Here is a 17,010-nt window from a genome sequence, read left to right on the forward strand (position 1 = left end):
ACCTACAGAGGGGCTGCGCTATCAGGAATGAAGAGTTTCTATGCTGCCACTGCGTATTTTCCTTTTTGTGCAGGAATCGGGAATGTACTCTGCTAAAACCCCACCGACTTGGGAAGCAGCAGAGACCTCAGAGCCTGCCTGGACAACACTGGAGGCAAAGTCAAGGTGGTCCTTGTTCCTTTTCCATTTGGGATGCTGCAGAACTTGGATCTCTGATATGCTGCCATCCTAAAAGGTCCAGCTATCACAGGATTGTGCGTGTTAGAGAACAAAATGTCCATTGCTACTAAGAGGAAAAACAATGACCATGACAGTGTTTAACCAGAATGTAAATACAGCTAAATTATGGACATTGAATTGTGAAACCGTGGAGAAAGGTGATAATGGAATTATATATCAAGGCTCAGTACAACTGTAAAAACTAATGTTTTATACATGTGTAACATTAAATTAATTCATTCCAGTTCTTTCGGGCAAAGGTACATTAACCGCTCCATCTCGGCATAATTGTATTACCTCAACAGGCTCTATATATGCCATACTTCCAGGGTGGTAATCACCATTTGATTAATTCCAGGGAATTTGGAGGCATTACAGTAATTCCTGATGCAGCAGTGCAATGTGACAGAGTCCCCCCAAGCTGACCTGCTGTCTGCACCAGGCCACCCTCCACCGCCACAGTTCACGTCACTGCCCAAACACCATCTCAGGCTGTACCCAGCAAGCCCTTCTGAAGCTCAGAGCTTGGCAGCAGGGGTCATGCCTGGACCAACTTGCTCCTGGCAAGCTCACATGGTGGGGATGACACAACAACTTACAGCACCTCAATCCCAGCCTTTGGAAGAAGGGTAAACATCGGCGTAAACAACCCTTTTCTTTGCAGAGTTAGTCAAGAAATGCAAACAGCCCTGAGATGACTCCTGGTCACGTCAAGGATGTCCTTGACAGTGTCACTGCAAACTGCATGTTATTCCAGGTCTCTCCAGGTGAGGAAGCTGATGGAGGGACTGTGAACAGCAAATGGTCCTTCAAAAAGAAAAAGTTCTGACAGCTGACTCCTCAAACCAAGGCAGGAGAACCCTTCCCACTGGCATGGGTAAGTTGAAAGAGTGGTGAGCAGTACCTCTGAAGGGTTGCGAGATGCCTGCGGCATAGATGCTTCTCCTGGAAGCACGCTTCATGTTGACTTTGATTACTCCTGGTACAATACCGATCACTCAGCACCTTCATCTTCATACCCTTTTTTCTCTCCCCGGTTTTGCTGCCTGTGCACCAGATTCTTGGTTTTTCAACCAAGCCGTTTTTGTTGGTGTTCCCAATTAAAATCTACTTCCCAGGCTAGAGCCACCTAGTTGGGCAGCTATAGCTTTCTGATGGAGGGCAGATGTGCACGGGATGGCTCCCTGTGACAGTCTCACTCAGGAGCAATCCTGCTACCTGGGCACAGAGCCTTGGCTGGCTGTCTCCACAGCCTTCCACCACTCCTACAGCAACTGCTGCTCCTGCTCCCCAAGAAGGGCAATCATGAGCCCTACTTGGAAGAGCAAACAAACATCTCATGCAGTAGGTTTTAACAGTGACTTTAAAAAAACCAAAATGCACAACTACTTATGTAACTGAGCTTTATTTAGAGTCTTTGAAGTCATAAAATGTCTCATTTTACTGATATACTTAAACATACAATCAGGAGGTTTAATTGCTTTTTCCCTTGCACAGAAATAAAGTTTTAAACAAACCAGAACACCTCAACCCAGACAAGCGTAATGCAAATTTAATTATCTAAGTTGGTCCTCTACCTACAGCACACGCTTCTCCGCATGGTCACTGGTTTATCAATTAGTTGCAATATAATTTTTGGCAGGAATATATTCAACACACAAAGTGCAAATTACAAGAAGCAGAAAATGTTCTCTCATTCTGAGCAATAAGAAGTGCAAAATATCTCAGCCCATAAATTCTATTCTTTATGTATATGAACAGTATGTGCATAATAGGCTAATAAATAGCTGTGTAAAACTTCATAGATTAAATGTGGCAACATCTTAAAGTAGGAATGCAACAGTTATAAAAACATAATCAGACAGAAGAATCATTATATTTTGTTCATAAATTCCATCAATATTTCTGAGGATACCTCTTCACATTTCACCTACCTGCCTTTAACTTCTGCATAGCTTGGATACATTTGCAACCAAAGGCAGTTTATTAAAAATTCTCCGATTTGCTGTATCTGGACATATTTCTGTGCGTCTACAATCAAGGTTCCACTAATTCTTCACTTGGCAAATTAAATAGTACAGTGGGAATCCATTGAAAATGTGAAGTCTCTTCCAGGCACTATTAACAGAATACCCACTAATGGTTCCAGCAGGCTAAATGCACTTTGTGATTACCAGGAGTTAAAGAAAACTTTTCAAGGAAAGAAGGAAAACCATTTCAATGAGAGCTAGTGACAGCTTGCTTGTTTCAGTGTGGTTGATCTGATTTCAGTACCTGTTCTTTCATGTAAAATGGGGGAATACCCACTAGAGCTAAAACATTCTGAATGCGGTACTTTTAACACAAACCTAGTTATTATGTTACAGATTTTGAATCCTCTTTCCATTTAATTCCAGAGATTTTTCACATAAAATGAGTAGCCAATTCTGACCCCCACCACCTTTCATTTCTCCCAGCTACATCATCATTATAAATTATACCAAATAGTCCAAATCAGACTGGGCTGCTTCCTCTAAGACCCTACTGTTCCTCTGGATAGGAAGATTAAACCACAACGACTTGCATTGCCATTAATCTGCCTGCCAAATTCATCTGCTAAATCACTATGGCCACGGTCATATAATCACTGCAGGAACGGCTGCGACACGTCACAAAGTTGTTAACTTTTGGCTGAATGTTGCTGCATCCCACCTCCACTGCACAGAGTGGGACAAGTCTTGGGAAGGCTCCTTGTGGGCTTCAGCATGCTCTCACCTGGCTTAGCTTAAACCAAAAAAAATAGTCGGTTGATTCGACTGAGCCGTCCGACTCACCAGAGGGGGCTGAGGAACCTCCTTCTGCATGCTCTGCCCTGGGGAGGATGGGCACGGCAGCCAGACCCAGGAGGACATCATCTTAAACTGCTGCAGCAGTCTTCTGCGGCTATCATCTCACCACTGCCTGGTATGACTCGGTGTTATCCAAATAGAACTCCAGCAGCCCTGAGAGAGAAGCATCCTCTGCAATCCGTGAAAGCCTCTTCCTGCACTATCTGATCCTGGAGAGACTCTTAGAAATGTAAAATGGTTTGCTGGTTTGGATTAACTGCGTCTATCCTTAAAGACAACGTGCAGAGAGACTGCTCACCATCATTACTAGAATTACAGGATCCCATTGCCGAAGCAAACTTTTGTCTTCATTAAAGTTTCAGGATGAACAATTATGCTGCAACTTGGCACGACGACAACTGTCTTTGTATGCCACATGCCTGGCATATACGAGCACATTTCTTCTTTAAAAATATGATTAGAATAGAACGAGATAGGTTGTCGTTGTTCATGCTGCCTAAATACCTGAAAAGCTCAAACATTTTAAAAGCCTAAAAAAAATAAATTTCCCTTTCCCCTAGTTTATTTTTCATGCTAAAGGCTGCAAATTGACACATCACAGTAATTACCTCTGACTAACTTCCATAGACCTACCCAAAGAGATAAACATGAGAAGTTCACATTTGACTATCAGACTTACTGTGCTGAGCACAAATAATTTCCCAGAGGAGAATTTGATATTTCATCATTTGGAACAGTGGTAATTTAATTACATTGCTAATGTTTTCTGGCATACTTGAAAGGACAATTAGCATAAGTAAATCATGAGTGAGATGACAAGTCACTCGGCATTTATTTCTGCTCATCAGATGAGATCAGTTGATGATCTAAATTCCCTTTTGTGTGCGAATTGATTCCAGGTTCAGCAGTTGTAACTGGGGTTCAGACTAGTGGGGATAAACCGCTGTATAAATACAGTAAAATGGATATTGTTCTTTGAAGTTTCTTAATTAAAACTTGTCCAGAGAAACCTCAAAAGCCACCAGAAGTAGGGGAGGGTGGGAAGAAAGGCTGATAAATGTGGAAGGCTAAATGAAGCTCGAGATGCACACTACCCTTTCCGGCAATGGGGTGCATATGGATTCATTTTTGCCAGGGTTTGCTTTACATCCTGCTCAGGCCTGAACAGTATTATTATAGCTCTACTGATGTTCTAAAATAATTGTATTTATCTCTGCAAGCGCAATGACATTCATGATAACACTGTTAATGTTACAGTTCCTTTCTGGCGCTTCAGAATAGCTACAGCTTGCTCATGAGTAACACCTTCCAAAGCTTCCCCATTAACTGCTAAAATCTGATCGCCACGCTTCAATCTGCCGTCGTCCGCAGCTGCTCCCTGCAAACGGCAAAGCAAGTCATTAGTGGCTGGTAGCATGGAGCCCTCCCGCCTCTCACAATGCTGATGGATGAAATGAAGGGGGATGCAGCACTGGAAATCCCACTGTAACTGGGTGGGTAACATGGGAAATGGCAGTGCTGAAGTCTCCCTGAGTGCTTCAACCATTGCCATTGCTCACCCCACGTACCCAGCCCCATAAGGTCTGGGGCAGCGTGGGTGGGTGATAACCCATGGGAAGAAGAGAATTGGCTCATCCCTGAAAAAGCTGCAGTATAAAGGCTTTATGATTATGGAGAGGCTTGTTAAAGCCGTATTTAAATGTACTCCACACCCAGTGCTGAGAAATGGCTTAAAATGTGGGGAGGGAGAGGGATGCAGAGCTCATGCAGCAGAACAGCCTGGGCACTACCCTAAGCCCCGGATGGAGCTTGGCTCCATCGAAGGTTCTGAGAAGCTCCCACAGAGCTTTAGAAATGGCTGTTCTCCTCCAGAGACCTCAGTGCAGCTCTTTTACCTAAATCCTGAGCACTGCCCTGCCCAGAGATTGGTTCATGGTGTCTGTTTCTCCTCCATGGCCCTACCAGCGACTGCAGTGTATTCTAGCTTTGATTTAGGGTTTCTCAGCTGTGCTCACATCTAGAAACTTGTAAACCTAAGCATCAGTTTAAAGACACAATATCCTCCCATGTTAATAATTTAAAATTGTAAAAAGACCAGATATCTGTGGTTTGAGCCCCAGAATCATAGAAGGAGAGGAGGCACAACTTCTACTCCACTTTCAGATGAAGTTTTCTTAAACTATGTCATCTACTCCGCCAGAAGCACTGAAACAAGTGACAGCAAGTAGACACGGGACAAAAAAACTATGTGTGACTGACTTCAAGGTTACTTTACATAAAGTATTCCTAATTCCCACTGTTTTTCTCCTCCCTGCCCCCACCACTTCCAGAACCCCCTTCACATGGCCATGCTGATGTATCTTGCTGGCCCATGCTGAGGTCGCTGCCAGCAAGGGGATGGGTGGGAAAAAGGGTGGCTCTCCCTCTGCACCAGTGGCTGTCTGGCGCTGTCTGCCTCGAGGCTGTGTGGTACTGTTTCCTCTTCAGCCTCGGTGGCCAGAGCCACTACTGTACCTGGCCGGGAGGTGTTCTCCCCTGACATTCAGGGCTGGAGTCAGAGATGGGCTGAGACAGCCGCACCATGAGCAGCTCAGCACGTGGGAGTGGAGTACTCATGGAAAGGCATGAGAAAGAAGCTGGAAGCAAGGGAGAATAACTAAAGCCAGGACCAACATGCAAGCCAACTCATTACCAAGCCACAAGGCATGGCATTTTTGTCTTTTGGTCATTTTTCTCACTGAGGTAACTATCTTGGGCACAGGAGCTTATGGCTGGTTTTGCAGCTGAAGCTCAGCCACAAACATACAGCATTTCTGCAACTGTCTCCTCTCCTGTACAGGGGGAAAAGTGATGCCTCCATACCTCTTGGAAGGGACTTTGAGATTTACAGATATAAAACTGCCTTATAAATATTTTAATGGGTAAAACCAAGTTTCCCAAGTACACAGAGCAATTTTTCTGAGATAAAGCATCTTGTTTCAGCCATCAGCAACGTGAAATATAAACTGAGAAGCTGCCTGTGAGTTCCGGGTCCACTTACTCACATTGATGTACTTAGTACGTTTTGCTTTCTACTACATAATATATTATCCAAGCCAAATCTTAGGTTTATTTTTAAAGATAATATATAAAAAGAGAGAAAACAATAAAAAAAAAAAAAGATACCTTGGCAAATATAGTCTTGACATAAATGGGCAGGTCTCCATGGGGACTTCCATACCCCCCTACAATACTAAATCCCAGTCCATCAGAACCTTTCTCCAAAGTAATAATCTTAGGCTGAGGTGCTCTGAAAACACAATAAATATCACTTAGAATAGCAATGTTTTGGGGGGTCTTTACACAGAAGGAACACTTACAGAGATATTTATCTATCAAGAAGTTTTTCACACAGTCACAAACCATGACTCTTGTCCTTGCACTGAAATACACTCCTGTGCAGCCTGAAGTTCAGATGCTGTTCGGTGTACTTTAGCTCCTCACTTTGAGAATACTTGTTTTTAGAAAGATCTCAACAAGAGCACTTATCGCTGATGCAGAAGTGAAATTTCCCTCATCTGCGGGCGCTGCATGTACGTAAAGGAGAGTTTGCCTTCTTACCGGCCAAGCTGTCGTGTTTAGTCTGCATAAGTCGCAACTGCAACAATTTCCTTACCGTATGATTTTACTTTATGACTTCAGAGGAATGAGTCTAATAGACAGGGTGCAGCCAGGAACACTTGTGTTTATAGTCTCAGCTCTACTGCAGGCTCTTTGGGCTGTTTCCTAACAGTCTATATTTGACCTACACCCTGTGCCTCGTTACCGCAGAGGCTGACTCTGAAGAGCCCCTCACTCAGTGCATTACTTAGACCCTGAACTGCTCTTCAGGGGCTTTTACTGTCTACACTGAGCAAAGGAAGATTTTTTGGTTGTATTTATACCACTCATATGTACACATCCATCTCAAATTTGAAAAAATAATTTCTGCATATTTAGAAAAAATTATTATGGACAAAAGGTGTTTGGCATCTTCCACCTCTATAAAGGTATAGCCTATGATGACTAGAATCTAGCCATGTCTTTAGGACAGACTGAATGCATATGCCTACTTAATTCTACTTCATATTTTCATTCAAATTCCCTTACTATTTTGATATCAAAAGATAATACAAATCCTTTTGTGAAGTAAGCAATTCTCCTTTGAGAGCAGCAACAAAAACAGTATCTCACGTTGTAAGACTAGAGAATGCAGCACAAATATCTTAACTTTTATACCCTTTTATGCCCTGAGATAGGGCAGCAACTTGCATCTCAGCTTCTTAAAATAAATATTATGAATGAAAGAATGAAAATTAAGAACATAATGAAGCTAATGAACAAAAATGAAGATCAAATGAATTTCAAAATGATAACTGGAATGCAATAAGCTGCCCTAAAAAGCACATGATGGAGAATGATGCATGGCCATGAGAGGACTAGACCTCTAACTTCCACCACCATACAGAAGTGCTGTAAATATAAAAAAATTTAATTGGACTTTTTCAAATCGTAAAGCTAAAAAGATTCAAAAGAAAGAAATTTCTGGGACATATTTTGAAGCATTTCTCTCTGATATCAGGCTTTTTAACACCTCTTGCCTTATTCTGCCAATGACAAATTATTTCAAATTGCTACAGTCATAACTCCTTTGAGGCAAGGAAGCCAACAGACAAGGGCAGAACTATCATGTCAGCATAACACATTAGAAAAGAAGTGAGATTTTTTTTTATTTATTTAAATGTCCAGAACTAGTGCTTGGAAACACATTTTATGCTTATTTACTCAAGCAATTTCTGACACCAGGTGAAGATGGACACGAATCCATAATCAGCTTGGAGAAGGTCACAGTTACCATTTTAAAGGCGATGGAAAATTAGAGAGAAAAGCAATGGGAGAGACTTTCTTCGCCAGCCTAGGTTTTTCTCTTGCATGGGGCGTAGAAATCCACCTCAGTTATGCAGACTAAATACAAACTTACTCAGGATCTTCAGAAGGATGTTCAGAAGAAGAGTTAAGGTTACATCCTGCAGACATGCTCTCCAGCTGGGTAGCAATGGCACTGATGTTGGTATCAGCCACAACCTAAACAGAAGGATGCAATGAAGTAAGTACTAAGTGTGTTCACTTAATACCAAAGACATCTTGGCTTTGGTATTTACATTTACATTACATTAGGAAAAACAATCATTGTTTTCTTTTCAAGCAAATTTCAAACACAAGTCCTACTCTCTTAGATTTCCTACTAACTCAATAGTTTCAAATAATAGAATTAATAGTAACCACCTTTCTGGAGGTTAAATGCAAACTTTGCTCTGAAGCTTTCTCTCGCCTTTCCATGAGTACCACTCAGACACTGAGCAGAGGGGAACAGTCCTGGATAATCCAGACAAAGAGATTACTTTGTCGAGGAAATAGATATGACTCAGAGTCAACACAAGGTGTCCAGTATTGGGCTTGAAAGTAAAGGTCTCCCACAGAGAACACCTTAGCCTTTAATAAAATACAGAGATCCAAGGGTCCATTGGACTATGGGGCAAAGGTCCTGAAATACCTTAGATTGGTTTGTTGGCCAAGTGGGGAAGAAATTAATCCTTAGTTTCAACTTTTCTGCAATTTCGAGCATGAATCTAACAAACTGGATTCTTAAACTTCCCAATTCTGGCTCCTACATTATTCTGAAACCATCATGAATTACCACCACACAGTAATTAATAGAGCTGATGACATTTTGACAGGTTGTGAGGCAGCAAACTTGGTCAGGCTGTTTAAAGCAACCATATCAATGCTGTATAGGTTATTATAAATATGACTATGGCTGTATTGAGAACACTGTTACTTGCATGCCGAAGTCTGGTGTTTGTTGTTCACAGGGGTTTAGCCTCATAAGGATAAAAGCTTGTAGCCTGTAGGCCCAGTGGGATTTATTAAATACAAAGTCTCAGTGCCCACTCTAGTTTTTTTTTTCTTTTCTTTTAACCTTTCATTGCATGCTAATTTTCTATTCTTTGCTTTTTTTTCTGGAAAAAATTTGAGGAAAACATTATGAAGTATTTTGGATTTTAAGTATTCACAGCTGAAAAGGCATCAACTTCCTAACAACTACATGCCGTGGTATTCCCCTCACTCCATCTCTTTCTGATGAGATATTCTTCTCTGCTTGATGTCTACTGTACAGCACAGGAGTTTGGCTCAGAGACAGTGAGAAGTACCCACTAAGTATATTTTCAATATTTCCCCTAGCTATCTGTGGCCTTATTTTATCAAAATTAACAGGCACTTTTTCCACTCCTTGCTGTGAACATAGCTTAAGGGAAATGTACCTTTTCGAAATAAAAAATCCATTCTATAAATCCCCTGTTTTAAATGAGTGCTCACAATTCTTCCACAACAATATTTCCCTCTTTCTAATCACTTGGAGCCAAGAGGGTGGTAGCGTTTTCTAGGAAGGAAGATTAGTTCTCATGCAAATTTTGCATCCCAGGACTCAGGTTCTCAGATGCCCTAAATGAAAGGGTCCAGCAGACAAGATAGCTGCACCTGGCTCAGCCAGCAAAGACACCGTTAAGTTCTCCTTCCCGTTGCAGTAGAGGAAAGAGTGCCAGCCAGTATTTGTTGTATTTTGTTGTTAAATAAAACGAGGGCAAAATAAATCTATATTCAAAAATCTTCAGTTGGCAGTAAGAACATATCAGAGTTCAACAACCTTGTAAAAAAGCTTCCCCCTTATCTCATTACTACACCTGCAGAAAAGAAATTAAATTAAACCAAAGCATCAAAACAGCCAAAAGGGATGATTGTTCCCCTGAGACCCTAATCTCCCATTTGCAAACAGCATTTGCAAACTCCTTTACCATCCTTCCCAGGACGTACTGATAATAAGCCTTTCCACACGGCTGAATGCAATTATCTGACCTTTCAAAGCAGTTTGCCATGAAGTGGTCTAACCTGATAATAAACAGAATTACTTAATGACACATCAGTCATGATTACCACAGCGATAGGATTATTCCATTTAGATTGTTTTAATAAAAAAAGCAATCCAGTGATTGAGAAGTACCTGCGTTAGCATGTAAGGTAACAGTATCACCACGCTCACGGCAGGGCTTCAAAACTACTCCCTGCCGGCATTAAAATATAACATTCCACCTCCACATTACACATTTTTAATAAAGGAAAATAGACTCTATTCTATCAGAATAAACCTGTATCATCGGTAAGAAGTATTAAGCCCACTTTAAGCTAGTCAGCAAAAACACGGAAGAAAACTGTTAGCTGACAAACCCAAAGACATTTCTAGAAGAACCTCTTTGTTTATGTGAGCGACCAACTGACAGCATGCTTCATCAGGAATATTTTAAAATACACGATGAGGTGGAATACACTGTATTACAGCTTTCAAGATTAGCAGTTTTGGGTTCTGCAGCAAGCTTCATTTTCTATTCTGTGAATACTGTTGACACGAAAAGTGAAATTACTCAACGTTAGTAACAATACGATAACTACAATTCAACAGAAAATCCTCAGCTGGTGTGTATCTGTGTATTTCCTTTGACTTCGATGGAACTAAGTGAATACACCACCTGCTCTGGAGCTGGCTCATCAGTTACCAGGTCAGCAGTTCACGGACAGGCAAAGAATAAGCAAGCCTAAAACTAAGTTTATTATAATTTCATTTCCTTTTTTTTTTTATTTTTTGCTCCCCCCCATTTTTTATAGTCACATTTGTGTTGTAATGTAAGCAAGATGCTTTAAAAATCTCTCAAGATGTATTCCAATCCAGTATGCTGTGATGATAAAAAAAATTTAAAAGTAGATTTTAGTGGTACGTCTTAAGCTTGTTTTCCAATTGTTACAATAATTCTGCAAATTAGTACTATTTTGAACACTCTCTGGCAAGTATTTTTCCCATTTCTTTGTGTAAACATAAAAATAAATGAAAGATGAATATACTGGCAAGCAGCAATTAGAACCAAAGTGGCAGAACATGTCTTCCTTATAGCTAGCATATAAACGCGGCAGTGATAACAGTTTTCTCTCTTGAGTGTTATTATTCATTACCTGTAGAATAATCAATTCTAGGCAGCACTGTCTTAAAGATGATGTTATCATTTTTACTAAATGCTGCTAGCATTTCTTTCTTCTTCCCCTTCCAAGAACAAGGAAATTAACACTGTGGACAGTTTGGTCACAGGCTAGTTACGTGCATGCACACATACACACACATGTAATTTCTTGTTCCTAGTTAACTTCAAATAAAAAAAAAAACTTGGAAGCTTGTTGATTTACCATGTGTAGCAACAAGTTATTTTGTTCTCTTTGTTATGCTTTTATATAATCATGCTCACAGCCTGTATGAGTGGCAATAAAGAATTTTTGAATGAAAATTATTTTTTGCTTTCATTCTGTGTAATTCCCATCAGCAAGCACCCTGCAATTCTGTGATGCCTTGTGCCAGTGATGCTTAGGCTTTTTTTTTTTTCCTGAATACCATTTATCTACCCTCATGCAGCTGCATGTTCAATTTATCACCATACCTGCAGGATAATGCTCCCATAAGCATTCTTTAGTAGATTAACCGCATCTGCATGAGACAGCCCATCCAAAGGTTGCCCATTAATACTGACAATCCGATCTCCAACCTAAAAGTACAACAGTAATGGAAAATTACTAGCATTAGGGAAAATTAAAATTAAGAATGCTTAAAATTCCTTGTGAACTTAGCACCACACAGTCATGCTTCCCTTTTGCAGGATCCCTTTTGTGAGAATTCTGCATTGCTAGTGATCATTTACCGTTCTTCAGAGCAAGTACAATACGGATTTTTTAAAATCAGAGAAACAAAGATGGGTTGTATTTTACTATTTCCATTTGCAAGCAGAGTGTGAGGTTTTCAATGCTGTCCTCCCATCCAGAAAGAATTGCGTCCACACGTGCAGACAAGTTCATGTTCTTACAGACTATGTATGCACATGCTGAATGCAGTATAGGAAAGCGGCACTTCTGATTTTAATCTAATTAACTTAGATGATTTCTTCTTCTTGTACATAGAAATGATCTTGACCTGGACACTGAGTGCTATTGTGTAATTCTATTAGAGACGGGGTATGAATGTAGCAGCATGTACTAATGAATCTCATGGGCCAAAGCAATCCTATGCATCTGCATAAGAAGTTCTTTTCAATAATAACGATTTATTGAAATTCTCTCCAAAACTGGAAAGTGTACACCATGGTCATTTGTGGAAACCCACAGATCCTGTGGGTCTGATACAAGTGCTTTATTTTTGGCATTTCTTCATAAGGGCCTTAAGATCAAACAACTGAATTCTGTTTCCACCTGGATTGAGCCCTAAATGATGCCCAGTCTGCAACCCCCAAAACGCCTGTGGTTTCCAAATCGCCTGTTGCTGCCCGCCCTGGGTCTGGATGAACATAGGCATTCAAAGACTGCAAACTCGTTTATGTTCTTTTTCTTAATGTCACTTTTCCATGTGGGCAACCATTGGCATTATCCCAAGATGCAATATAATCAAAAAGGGAAGAGAGGGAAGGTTTGGTTGTTTTTTTTTTTTGGTTGGTTGGTTTTGGGGTGGTTTTGTTTGTTTGTTTTTGTTTGTTTGTCTTTAAGGACAGAATAGTCTATGAAACGTTATCAAAGTGATGGCATATAGAAAAGTGTTCGAGGTTCCTTCTCAGTGGGAAACATTGCAGATGAAATAGGAAGTATTGAGAGGACCCCTCTACTCACTCTGAGTCTTTGGGTACGCGCAGCCACACCACTGGCTTGAATCATAGCAATGAAGATGGGAGTATCTCCTAATGGACTTCCCTTCCCTCCTGCTATACTGATACCAAGTGCATCATTTGGTCCCTAAAACAAAACAAAAACCCCAACATTTGCAATTAGAGTGACTTGTAGAGGTCAATGTTCAGGGTATAGCAATAACTGACTCATTTGATTTATGGAACAGGGAAGAAAATAAATAGGTTTGACAGACACACACTTCCCCACACATGCATGTCCTATTACACAGGCGTGCATCCAACAACCTATTGCAAAGATAAATAATGCAATTTTACTTCTGAGAAATGCTACAGAAATTAACAACTTCAGTTAAAGGTGTCAGCTTTTTGAATTTACAGAAAATAACTCACTGACCCTTGTTATCTCCACAGTCCTTGGGCCCATATCTGCTCCTACTAATAAAGAAACAAACAATTAGCTTCTGTAATTAAGAGATAATATAATTAAGAGATAACACTGTCAGGTGACAATGGTCCCTTGCTGCCTAGTCACAGTTATCACCAAGCAGAAGCGGAGCCTTCCTGTGCCAAACCAGGCAGTGCTGCTCACGTTAGGAGGACAGGATTTCTGTTTCACTCGGAGATGAATACGGATGCAATCACTCTGGCTGACGGATGCCACTGTGACGCCCATTGTAGCACAGCCGCTACTCACCACAATCTATTGAATAGCAGCACTCTGTCGGCCTGAAGAAAAGCCCTATTGTGCATTTCACTCAATTAAAGATTGGCTTATTATTCATAAATCACAGTGTCCCTACCACAAAGGGGTAGGGTACATGGCTGGTCTGAGACTGTTGAGGTTCCATTGATTTCCTCTTCTAATTTGTGCTGTATTAGTAAATAATAGACAGCCAGGAAGTCTGGCTGGAATATATCTAGCCATAGGACATTTGAAAGTACTCAAGACATTAAAAATGCTAGACCAACCCCTAATTCTACCAGCTTTAATTAAACTATTTTAAGAACCTTTTAGAAAGCAGGCAAAATTAGTCTCTTTCAAGAGTTAAAGATTCTTAATAACACACATCAGTATTTCTCAGCACCACACACATGCGTTTGTGCAAATATTTGCTATGAGTACCCAAGGCAGGATGGCTGAGGTGCAGCGAGGTCTGTGGCAGTGGGAAGCCCAGCTCTGACAATGCCGCATCAGGGCATGCAGACACACACTTTCAGTGCTGCAGGACCCTTAAAATAGCACAAGGAAGGCTGCCCAAAAAGCCACACGCCTCCTCCAGTGCATGCAAACTGGCAGAAGAAACATCTACTTCTGCCCACGGTCAGACATAAGCAAAGGTTACCAACTTCTGACACAGGTCAGAGCATACAAATGCACAGGCTGTCCACAAGCTACTGCAGGTTGTAGATTTAGCACTTGCTAAATCTGCAAATTGCAAACTGAGCATTGTGACTTTCTCATTACAAAACACCCCTTTATACACTCAAGAGCAACAAAGATATAAATGAAGTGGTGGCAGCTTTATTCCCTGAGAAAACTGTTTCTAATGCGAGAACCTTGCCTGTACTAAGCCTCTGACAAGGGCATCAGGGAATTGCAGGGCACAGGAATTCTGCACTTAAAATAGAGGAACCATTACTCTACTAGTAGACATAAAAATAATGTCATCTGCTGGAAAGTGTTTGGGTCTTAAAATATCAGTGGTACGTCTTCTGGGAGGCTGGATAGGAAAACCAGATTCAAGTATTCAGCTTTGTTTTTAAACCAACACAAATATAAAGCAAATAAAATGTAGCTATTCTGACAGCTACCTAGATTATACCTGAGTTTCTCTGAGACACATCTGCTGAAGATCTTTTTGTGCTGACAAAATTCTGTAAGGTAGAGAGGACTGGAGCAAGCGCAGGGCGGAAGTGGCCATGGACACTCTGTTGGCTCGCCTGAAGTTAAAAATAAATCAAAACCTGTGAGTCAAACCCAAACATTAACTTTAAAGCAGCTCCTGCAACATACGGGCACAGCTGTGCTCTGTGCCAACCAGACTGGAAATACCACATCGGCCACGCAAGTGCAATCCCCTCTGACTTCATTTCCCAAGGGGGAACCTACCAAAATCTGTTCTGAGCTGTAGGCACACCCATAGTGCTGCTCACAGTATCACACAACTGCACTTCACTCTGTTAAGTACACATCTAATATGTACATTGTTTAGGTCTGCTCCAGAGGGTATAAGGAAGTACAATTAACCCCCTCCTCTACTTTTTCCCAGTGTGTCTCTGAATCTGAGAAGAAGGTGAGATGATGGTTGCTGCTAAAGCTTGTGGGCATCTTCCCCACGGTGCACCCTGCAGGCACCTCACCCTGCAATGAGCATGCACACAGCAGGACACATAACACCTCCTCTCCCACAAGGTGGGGATAACACACCCATCTTGTTACATGGCAGTACTCTACAGGCTTTAATATTTCAGCTGAATTTACTGCCTGATTATAAGGTCCTGTAACTGACCCTGCTCCTTTCATTTACCCATGAACCTACTCGTTTCCAGAACAACATGCCAGGTGACAAAAGGGAGAGCCTCCAAAGATAGCTGCTCGTACATGTTACCAATTCTTGGCCATCCATATCCAGCCCTCCTTTCCCTATCTCCAAATCTGGCTTTATCTTCAGACTCTGCCCCTCAAGGAAATATAATAATTTTAGAAAGTGCATCTGAACAACAGGTTTCACTGAGGGCCAGACCTTTTCAACTAAGCCATCCTATGCAAAACAAAGATCTGGTCTATACTTCTCTGCCCACAGCAGAGCTTTCTCCCGCTAAATGCATTAGGCGGTGAATCAAAAGCGTTGGCAGCATTTATCTTAACTGACCAGTGTGCAGCTGTCAGCAACAAACAACAGGCAAAGCACAATTTCCACCTCCAGTTGCCAATTCATGGGTCAGTTAACATAATTTGCAATATGTGTGAAAGAAATCGCTGTCCTGCATTACATGGCTTATATCTCTACTGTTAAAGGTATGCAACAGACCAAGAAAAAAGCCAAGTGAGGACAAAAGTTCGGGGTGCTCTTGGCCAACAGCTTCTAAAGCATTGCTCACAGTTGTGCAAATCATTCAAGCTGATTTGCCGTATTATCTGCCTAGATTGTTATAACATTTGGAATGGTTTTGCTGAGAAACATTTATTCAGTTTTCAAAATCACCAAGTCACTTAGGAGCAGCGAGATGAAGGCTCTCAAATGACTGCATTAAGAACAGCAGTTAAGATTTCTTGTATTTAAAAAAATACAGAAATTACCAGGTTCCCGCAAAAGCCTCTTATGCTACAAAGAAAGAAGGATGATGTAGTTTGATCTGATTTTTTACCTAGACTCATGTTAGATACTATGGCATTTTGCTTCCCTTTCAGATATGAGTTTTACAGAGTAAAACTGGGTGGATAATTTTTACCTGTCACTTTTTGATTACATTGCTCTTGCTTAGGCTAGCTGTTGATACAATGACAATACTCAGGACTGCTGTCTTTACTTAATGCAATCAGTATAATTTTCCTCTGTTATTTCATTTCTCCTTGCCTGCTGTATGCAGTGCAGACGTTTCTCCAATGATATTTAGTCATTATTTTTAAAGCTGGGCTTAGCCCAGCTGTTCCTGCAAGGCTTTAGCCCTTCCTGATACCTCACTCACCCAGAGAGCAGGTTGGATCACTGCTGGCCTTTAGAAAGTTAAGAAATCACAACACATGACTATGATTTTGGCATCCTTTTTGGGTTGTTCATGAACAACATCAAGGACAAGCTACCTTTTACTGACCTCCTTAAAAGCATTCCTGCCTTAACTCACATCCCCCCAAAGTCTCCCACAACTCCTCCTCTCCATTTCCAAAACCAAGCCCTTCTTTTAGCATTTATGCCGGCTGGGCTGGATCCCACCAGCGATGCAGCCTCTCCTGCCTGGTTGCACATCAGTGTGAGAAGGAGACGTGTGGGCAATGTCCCCTGGGTCCCTGACACCTGCACCTGGGCAGAGAGGGGGCAGAACACTCCAGAGCAATAGCACGGTTGTGAACCACAGCTCCTGGGGAGAGCCAATGTCTCTTGGGGACATTGGCAACTTAAATGTCATGGCAAAGCAGTCAGTCTTCAGAAGGGAAATCCATTCAAAAAAAGTTTTGT

General features: G+C 41.4%; 1 protein-coding gene across 6 annotated transcripts in view; it reads right to left on the minus strand.

Annotated features, from left to right (window-relative positions):
- Positions 1-1,608: 1,608 nt before the first annotated feature.
- Positions 1,609-17,010, minus strand: part of PATJ (PATJ crumbs cell polarity complex component) — a 156,516-nt gene continuing 141,114 nt past the window's right edge. For 5 of the 6 annotated variants that reach the window (XM_064454934.1, XM_064454933.1, XM_064454938.1 and 2 more), the window contains 7 exons: positions 14,656-14,773; positions 13,227-13,267; positions 12,816-12,938; positions 11,603-11,707; positions 8,047-8,150; positions 6,213-6,336; positions 1,609-4,425 (listed from right to left, as the gene is read on the minus strand). In XM_064454934.1, coding sequence (XP_064311004.1) covers positions 4,279-4,425; positions 6,213-6,336; positions 8,047-8,150; positions 11,603-11,707; positions 12,816-12,938; positions 13,227-13,267; positions 14,656-14,773 — 762 coding nt within the window. In that variant the 3' untranslated portion in view covers positions 1,609-4,278. The remainder of the gene's footprint in view (positions 4,426-6,212; positions 6,337-8,046; positions 8,151-11,602; positions 11,708-12,815; positions 12,939-13,226; positions 13,268-14,655; positions 14,774-17,010) is intronic. The other variant, XM_064454937.1, reaches the window with a different exon arrangement.

Source organism: Phalacrocorax carbo, chromosome 6, assembly GCF_963921805.1.
Source record: "Phalacrocorax carbo chromosome 6, bPhaCar2.1, whole genome shotgun sequence".
NCBI classification, from domain to species: domain Eukaryota; kingdom Metazoa; phylum Chordata; class Aves; order Suliformes; family Phalacrocoracidae; genus Phalacrocorax; species Phalacrocorax carbo.